The sequence below is a fragment of the Zingiber officinale genome, chromosome 1A (assembly GCF_018446385.1).
Source record: "Zingiber officinale cultivar Zhangliang chromosome 1A, Zo_v1.1, whole genome shotgun sequence".
Lineage (NCBI taxonomy): Eukaryota > Viridiplantae > Streptophyta > Magnoliopsida > Zingiberales > Zingiberaceae > Zingiber > Zingiber officinale.
This window is the reverse complement of record NC_055987.1, coordinates 15,953,165-15,962,238: the sequence shown is the minus strand read 5'-3', so window position 1 is coordinate 15,962,238 and position 9,074 is coordinate 15,953,165. Positions and strand designations below refer to the sequence as shown.

The 9,074-nt window shown below is 45.2% G+C and overlaps 1 protein-coding gene across 1 annotated transcript; it reads right to left on the bottom strand.

Annotated features, from left to right (window-relative positions):
- Nucleotides 1-6,157: 6,157 nt before the first annotated feature.
- LOC122019781 (UDP-glucuronate 4-epimerase 1-like) lies at nucleotides 6,158-7,924 on the bottom strand. Its single transcript, XM_042577299.1, has one exon. It carries the CDS (start codon nucleotides 7,573-7,575, stop codon nucleotides 6,256-6,258), a length of 1,320 nt encoding a protein of 439 aa, XP_042433233.1. The 5' UTR covers nucleotides 7,576-7,924; the 3' UTR covers nucleotides 6,158-6,255.
- Nucleotides 7,925-9,074: the final 1,150 nt, after the last annotated feature.

Genomic DNA, 9,074 nt, shown 5'->3' with positions numbered 1-9,074 from the left:
AAAACTGTTGTTGAAGACCCTGTTATTAAAGGTAGACGCTCAAAGACAACGGTAAAAAACTGTTGTCTTTGAAGGAAAAGACAACAGTTTTTCACCGTTGTAAAAACTGTTGTCTTTGTCTTCAAAGACAACGGTTAAAAACTGTTGTCTTTGAGTACCCCCTTTAACAACACAGCCTTTAACAACAGTCCGAAAGGGGCTACGACAACGGTGAAAAATCGTTGTTGTAAGGCTTTTTTCTTGTAGTGACATTAAGTTATTCCTTACCAAAGGAAAAGGGAAGCACTATTCGGACTAGGCTCAATCCGAACAAGTATGGGAGACCCTCATGCAATAGTTAGGGAACATTGAATTGTAGGCTAGCTAGCCTCTCCAAAGCAAAAATAAAGACAGGATCATGTTTGTAGTCTCCTAGATCGAAAATGGGAGGAAGGTCTGATCATCATTCGGTCGACCAGGATACAAAATCAAGTATTTGGATAAAAAAAAAAAAAAAGAGATTTCCATCTCTTATTAAAGGAAGACAGTTTCTTAAAAAAACTGTCTTGGGGCATGATTAGAATAAAAAGACCTTGAGTTCTGATTTCTTAGAGTAAGAGAAATAATGAAGTTGCGCAGGGGGATGTTCTACAGATGGAACAGAATGATCATTCCGCACATGGAGCGAAAAGCATTAGGTGCAAGTTGTTGGAGAGGAATATTAAAGTACAAATCTATTTTGGACAGAAAGTGGGGGATTGGAATGCAGACCCGTGAAAAGTTGATCCTTGAAAAAGGTAACATAGCCGGGCGGAGGATAATGCGGACGATCTTGAGAAGTCGGAATGCGAATGCGAAAACTTTAAGGAATTTCTAGGGCTAGGCAAATCATCTCCAAATCACAGTTGCCAAAGTTAGAATGGGTGTATGTATACCAAGGAGCGAAAGTTTCTTGGGCCATGGACGAAAGGAGAAACGATAAAGGATCAGAGAGGGAACTTACTGACACAAGTCATGAAAAAGGGAGCCTAGTTAATAGAAATTGCCAGATCGCAGTTGTCAAAGTTAGAACGGGTGTATGTATACCAAGGAGCGAAAGTTTTCTTGAGCCATGATTAAAGAAGGAGAAACGACAGAGGATCAAAGAGGGAACTTACTGACACAAGTCATGAAAAAGGGAGCCTAGTTAATAGAAATTGCCAGAGAAGAAGAATGAAGAAGATGGAGCATAGGTGGTTTATCTTTGAGACACTTAGGGTTTTTAAATACAAGTTGTAAAAGACCCTTTAAGCTCAACCATCCGATCACAACGGTCTGATTGGTGGTAGGCTTCAGATCGAAGAAGTGGGAGTGGAGTCGGTTCGTACAAAAATACATGCATCAACTGTTATAGCAAAGAATGAGGAGTTCGTGTGACATGTGGTGAGTACCTAGGAAACAACATTTATGATGGACAAGACAATTAAATCATTTCAATAAAGAGCACCCTCCCATATATCATCGGAGCATTACTTAGCATATCAAGCGTCTAACATGCATTTTCCGAGAAAGATAAAATTGATTGTAGCATTAATGGGAGGATTAGATGTGTGGCCAGTCGGTCAGACCAGCCGATTGGATGATTAGGCAGAAAAAAGGCTCGGGTATAGTCAGTCGGTCATGAACCTACTTCGACTAGGCTTGAAGTGGAGGCTAGTGATACAGTATATAGTGAGCGGACCTTGAGGTAATATGGATCGATGGTCAAGATGATATGGAATTCAAAGTTAAGATGAGGTGGTGGTCAATGTCAGGGTGAGGTGGCAGTCAAAGTCAGAGTATATGCAGTTGAATGGGTTACTCTCACCGGGGCTCAGCTCCTCACTCCTCAGCACTAAGGCACTTCGTATGAAGTTGGTTGACCTCAAAGCTGGTCGAAGTCAAGAGACTTAGAGCTCCACTCCTCAATGCCAAGATACATAGAGTACACCCGGTTGGCTCCAACACTGATTGAGCATATGGGGCCCAGCTCCCCACTTCTATCATATAACTCCCAGTATATAGCTGGTTGACCAAAGAGTCAATCTAACTTAAGGGACTTAGTCCCCACTTATCATGCCAATCTCCCATCATATAGCCGATCAACTATTAGGTCGGTTAAACTACCTCTAGGAGATAATATTGTCAAGGAATCACAACAATCTGTTAGAAAATAACAGCAACTCGTTAGGGAATGTTTTGTCATCAAGGCATATACATGGGACAGAACTTTCCTCTGAGGATAGTCATGTAGCTTCAATTGCCTAACATTACTTGATATATTTTGACATCAAACATTCTCAGCTACCTCATTAATACAGGGATTACAAAAGATGGTTCATATGCATAAAACGGAACCTTCCTCGAAGGGTGGTTATATATATTTCTTTACTCGACATATTTTGATACTAGACATTCTTTGATGCCTCATTATTACGGAAGTTCTAAGGGGCAGTATAAAAAGGGGGTCATATCCATTGCTCAAGTATGTTTTTACATGTTTTACTACACGTCTTTACGGGCACACATCTACTATTCACCTTCTTCTCCATTTTTTCTTGGCTATTGTACTAATTTAAACGTTAGAGTTGTTGGTGCAACATCCCTCAGGTCAAGGTTGACCTGTTTGACCAAGCTGAGTCTTGGTTTGGGTTTAGATGTTTGACAATAAGATGTTAATTGAAGAAAAGTCAAGTAGGTCAAGGTTGACCGGATATTTGACTGGGAAGTTCTAATTGGGATGTTAGGCAGAAGGAAGTCCTAGTGAGTGAAGCTAGGCAGAATGAAAGTCCTGGTGAGTGAAGCCAGGCAGAAGGAAAATCCTGGTGAGTGAAGCCAGGTGAAAGTCCTAGTGAGTGAAGCTAGGCAGTATGAAAGTCCTGGTGAGTGAAGCCAGGCAGATGGAAAACCCTAGTGAGTGAAGCTAGGTGAAAGTCCTGGTGAGTGAAGCCAGGCAGAAGGAAAATCCTGGTGAGTGAAGCCAGGTGAAAGTCCTAGTGAGTGAAGCTAGGCAGTATGAAAGTCCTGGTGAGTGAAGCCAGGCAGATGGAAAACCCTAGTGAATGAAGCTAGGTGGAAGCCCTGGTGAGTGAAGCCAGGCAAGGGAAAATCCAGATGGATCAAGGATGACCGGACATCGTGGAAGTCCAAGTAGGTCAAGGAAGTGACCGGATACTTGGCACGACGAGAAAAGTCCAAGTGGGTCAAAGGGATTGACCGGACACTTGGTGGGAAGTCTGGCAGGTCAAGGGTGACCGGATGCTAGGCATGATGTACCAACAGGTCAAGGTTGACCGGATGTTGGTTTGGGAGCTTGGAACTTGGTTTTGGGCAAAACCAAGTCTGGATCGATCGTGGATCGATCCGAGGGATCGATCGGTGGATCGATCCGAGCTCTCCAATCGAGCAAGCCTCGATCGATCGATCGCGATCGATGGGGATCGCGAGATGTCCCAATCGATCAATGGATCGATTGGGACAGTGCGCGGCAGCTCCGGATCGATCCGTGGATCGATCGATCATTTTCCCAGAGCATAGGCGCTCTGGATCGATCCATGGATCGATCCAAACCTCCCGATCGATTGGGAACATTCGAATCGATCGGGATCCGACCGCTAGCGTCGTTTATAGGCTGCAGGCAGCGTGCGATGGTCTGGCGCATCTCTTCACCGATTCACTTCAGTCTTTCAACTCCTCCACAGCGCTCTCAAAGATCAGATCGCCAGTTCTTGAAGGATCTTAGAAGCTTTCCAAGTCAAGAGGCGGATCAAAGGCAAGAAGAGAAGCTAGGGTTAGGGTTTTCTGTACTCATTGTAAGCTTTGCGCTTGTATTTTGTTTCCCTTTCCTTTCTTCTTGTACTTGTAGGGCTTCTCCGCCCTCGGTAGTTACCGAAAAGGAGTATTTTCTTAGTGGAGGGTGCGTGCGTGGTGTGGATCCTTGGACTAGTCACCTCTTGTGAGGTGGATACCAAGTAAACCAACCGTGTTAGCGTTGTGTGATTGTTTCTTTGTATTTCCGCTGCACATCTTAGAAGAAACAAGCAACGCCGAGCAACGAGCACGCGACGAGCTATTCACCCCCCCCCCCCTCTAGCTACTTTTGGTCCTAACAAGAGTGCCTGCATCGAGGAGCCCCTCCCTAGTTTTGCTCTAACGTTTCCTCTGCTCTCTTTGAGATGTGTGTAAGAAGAAATGTCAGTTGTCATCTTTTCTCCATCTCAGAGGCTCCTCCCAGTTAAAGACAAAGTCATCTACCTAATATATATATATATATATATATATATATATATATATACACACACAGTATGTTGTGAGTGGATCTAGAGGTAATGTGAAATCGATGGTCAAGTTGATGTGACAGTCAAAGTCAAGGTGAGGTGGCGGTCAAAGTAAGGGTGCACGTATCAGATGGACTACCTCTTAGAAGCACGACCCCTAGTACTAACTCCAGAGAACTTTGATCGGACTAAGACCACGAGGCGCAACTCCGTATATCTTATGGGCAAGTCCTTTAGCATACAGTCAGTCGACCTTATAGTCGGTCGTATTTAAGGGACTTAGCTCCTCATTCTTACAATATAACTCTCAGTATATACCCAGGCGGACTAAGAGACGGCAGGATTTACAGGGTTTAGTCTTTCATTCTTCAAGCACAAGTCTCTCAGCATATGGTCGGTCAGTCTCATATCCAACCTGACTTAAGGGACTTAGCTCTCCACTCCTTAGTGCCAAGATACACAGAATATAGCCAGTCGATACCAGAGTCAGTCAGACTTAAGGGACTTAACCCCCACTTTTATGATACAACTCTCAATATATAATCGATCGACCCAAGAGTCGGTCAGACTTCTGGGACAGGATTCCCCATTTCTCAGCACCAAGATACTCTGCATACGGTCAGTCAGGCCTTCCGATCTAAATTCTCCACTTCTTATATACAAACCTCTTAGCATATAGTCGGTCGACTACTAAGTCGATCGACTACGAAGTCAGCCGGGCTGTCTTCAAGAGATAATATTATCAGGGAATTACAATAACCTGTCAGAGAATAACAGCTACTCGACATGGAATATTCGGTTACCAAAGCATATACAGAAAATGAAACCTTTCTCCGAGAATGGTCATACAACTTTCGTTGCTTGGCATTACTATTCTTAACTGCCTCATTAATACGGAAGCTACAAAAGATAGCTCAAGTGCATCAAACGGAACCTTCCTCGAAGAGTGACCATACATATTTCATTATTCGATCTATTCTAACACCAGACATTCGTTGACACCTTATAATTACGGGAGTTCTGAGGGTCAATATAAAAGGAGTCATCTTCATTGGCTAGGTACACCCTCACACGCGGAAAAATATACACTTGTCTACTGTTCATCTTTTTCTCCACTTTTCACACAACTACTGTACTGACTTGAGCGTCAAAGTACCTGCGACAGAGACCCCCTCCCTGGTTCTTGCTCTAACACTTCTCTTTGCTCTCTTTGTGATGTGCACAGGAACGAGTGTTCAGAAGGAGTATCAAATATCATCTCTATATATAATAAAATGTTAGCTTGTACATCTGTTCGATGTACACTCTTAGATGACCTTTACAACTCCAAACATACAGATACATCCCAAATACCTTGATTCTCAAAATTGAATAAGACACCTGTAATTGTGAGAGTCGTCTAGGAGTATATATATATAGAGAGAGGGAGAGGAAGTGTTTTAAAAGCATAAAAATAAAATAATAATGGTAAAATTATTTTTTTAATAAATAAATTATAAAAAAATTATAAAAAATGATAAAAGCTAACTGTGTTTGTCTAGACATTTATCTCAGATATGTTAAAAATTCAAATACCAGATCTTAAATTGACAACCTCATGCTAGCCAACCGTCCTAAGGACTTAAAAAAACAGTTGTAAAAGAAACGAAGTAGACGGCCCACCGCCAAACCACCCGTTCTCCTCTGCCAGCAAATTTACCAAAGAAATTGAAATTATATTTGTGGTTTTGGAAATAGGAGTAACGACAGCTTGTCACAGGCAGGGTAACAAACGCGACTCGATGATCTGGTCTCGAGGAAACCAGACCGTGTCAATGTTCCGCACCTTTCGAAACCGGGGGAATATTTCCCGAGTTAAATGAGTAATTTAAACAATTAAGAAGAACGAAGAAAGACAAACCACATGCATCGAGTTTAGCTTATGTTACAGCGACACGAATTTACGTACAAAATTAGCAGAAGAATACAAGAATTATGAGCTCTATGCTACGGGCTCTTGGCTCTTGCCCCCTACTCTACGGGAGTAACCGTAGTAAGAAAGGTACCACTTGACGAATTTTTTAAGCCCCGTCTCCAGATTGGTTGTTGGCTTGTACCCGAGCTCGGCTCGAGCGGCTGTGATGTTGGCGTGAGTGAACGGCACATCGCCGTTGCCCGGCATTTCCACAATGTTCTTTTTCGCATCCACCTTCAGGTGCCTCTCCAGGATGCTCACAAGCGCCGGCACCGTCACGGGAGACGTGTTTCCGAGGTTGTAGATCCTGTATTGCGCCTGCCGACGCTTCCGCCCACCGCTCCCAGTGCTCGCCTCTGCTGTGTCCAGCGCCGCCACACAACCCTTGACGACGTCGTCTATGTAGGTGAAGTCGCGGGCAAGGTCGGCGCCGTCGCGGCCTCGGTAGACGGTGATGGGCTTTCCCTGAAGGATGTTTCGGGTGAAGGAGAAGTAGGCCATGTCCGGTCGGCCCCATGGTCCGTAAACGGTGAAGAATCGGAGACCGGTGACGGATAATCCGTAGATGTGGTTGTATACATGGGTGATCTCCTCGCCAGCCTTCTTGGTGGCGGCGTAAAGGGAGGCCGGTCTATCGGTGCGGTGCGACTCGGAGAAGGGGACCTTGTCGTTGAGTCCGTATACGGAAGAGGAAGAAGCCCAAACGATTGCGGGCTGCGGATCGGCGGACTTGCTGGCTTCCAGGAGGGCGACGAGACCGGCGACGTTGCTGTGAACGTACGACGCTGGATTCTGGATGGCGTAGCGGACGCCGGCCTGAGCGGCGAGATGCATCACATGGGTGAAGGGCACGGTGTCGAACAGCTTAGCGAGGAGGTGCGCATCGTTGACGTCGCCCTCGACGACGAACACCCCGTGGGACGCGAGCAGCGCCTTGCGGGCCTTCTTCAGGGAGGGATCGTAATAGGCATTAAAATTATCAAGCCCGACCACGCCGTCGCCGCGGCGGCGAAGGGCTAGCGATACGTGGGATCCGACGAACCCCGCCGCGCCGGTGACCAGGACAGTGATCCCTTCGGGCCGGCGCACGGCGGCGGAAGCACGGATCTGGCGTTCCCAGTGGAGGCCACCCCACGAGGCGGATAAGTATCGGGACGAGGTATCGACGAAGCTGTGGAAGCTGAGATATGAAGCGAAGAGGGCGATGACGAAAAGAGCCCACAGGAAAAGAGTGTTCGCCGAAGCAAAACAGCGTTGAAGTTTGCGGCTCGTCCCGTGCGTCCGTTCTATCTTCACCTTCCCCGGCGTCGACGGGAAAAGATCGTCCTCAAGCATCCTAACCATCATCTTCCCGGCCTCGGTACAGGTATTTTTTTCCCCCTCTCTCTTCAATCTCTGTAACAAGATTGATTGAGATGCCAAATGTCAGAGATGATTCGCTATGTTTATCCAATTGATGAAAGCTGGGTCGGCACGATGAATCATAAATAGCCAGGAGATGAGAAACGCCGGCAGGCGAGAGCGCTTCACGCGTAAATCGGCTTGTATGAGGTTTTACCCAAAAAAAAAAAAACACAAAAGCTGAAATGGCAACGTGCGATCGGGTGCTGCTACGAAAACAGGGTTGGTATGGCAACGTGGTTAACTTTCAATGTGCGAGCCATGATCGCTCCTTCAGGGTGGATTCCAGAACTAATTTGATTACCAAATGATTCTTGTTTTTGGTTGAAACTTAAAATATAGCGTGGTTCGTGAAAAGTACTGAGCAAGTTTAGCGCGTTGCACGTGACGACACAGAAGCGGGTCCCGTAGCGGGGCGCTGAATAGCTGGTCGGTGGAAGTAGGTGGGGCCCTTAAATTTACGGAGGAGTTGAGACGACAGACAAGTGGCGTGGTCCTGGGTGCCATGTGCTGCGTTCACCGGCAAGGTTGGGATGCTTGATCGTAGAAATTGGTTGAACAAGGATGCGATTGGGCCATCGTAGCATCGTGTGATTATATTGGTAAGGATCTCGAGCGGAAAATAATTATAAGCATAAGGAAATAAATACATTTCAAGATTATTTGAAAGAAATTATATATTAATTATGATAAGAGTTATAATTTTTTTTATTCGACTTCGTGATAATTTTGATGTGATTAATTAGGTTAGGATAGATTAGGTCTTGTTATATTTGATTCTTGTGTCTAAGTGTGCAGAAACTTAGAAACACAAGAAGTCGAGCAGAAGATGCAGCTAGCGATAATGATGGCACAGGAAAAGAACTGACAGGCTCAATACATCCAAGGGACAAAGTACTGCAGAAAAGTACACGGATGGACGAGAAGGACTTGCGCAACGTTCCAAAAGAGGAGAAGCCGGAGCAGAAACCTGCTCGAAGAGAAGATTGGAAATTGGTACGGGTGAGTCCTATTTCGGTTGGTCGACATCAGAGTAGTAGGAGAGCAAAAGAAGGCTGAAGATGCTGCTGAAAACGCCTTCAATGAAAATTGAAGGCACTTCCGCGCCTCACTGTGGAAGGCGCCTTTGATGAACAGTACGAAGATGTCTTCTAGCCCTATGGAAGGTGCCTTCGACCAGTCTGATTTTAGTCGTTGCCAAAGGTTAAAACTTTATCTTTTGGCGCCTCGCTAGAGGTGCCTTCTAATCTTATGGAAGGAGCCTTCAAGCTACGAATAAGATTTTTCAGGAGCTATAAAAAGACTCATGGACCTAGGAAATAGAAAACAATTCTTGTAATCATTTCCTAGCAACTGTCTGAGCTTTTCAAGGAGTGTAAGAGACTTCTCCACCTTCAATGAAGGAGATTTTCTTTTAATGCTTTTATTGGTCTTAGATTAACAAC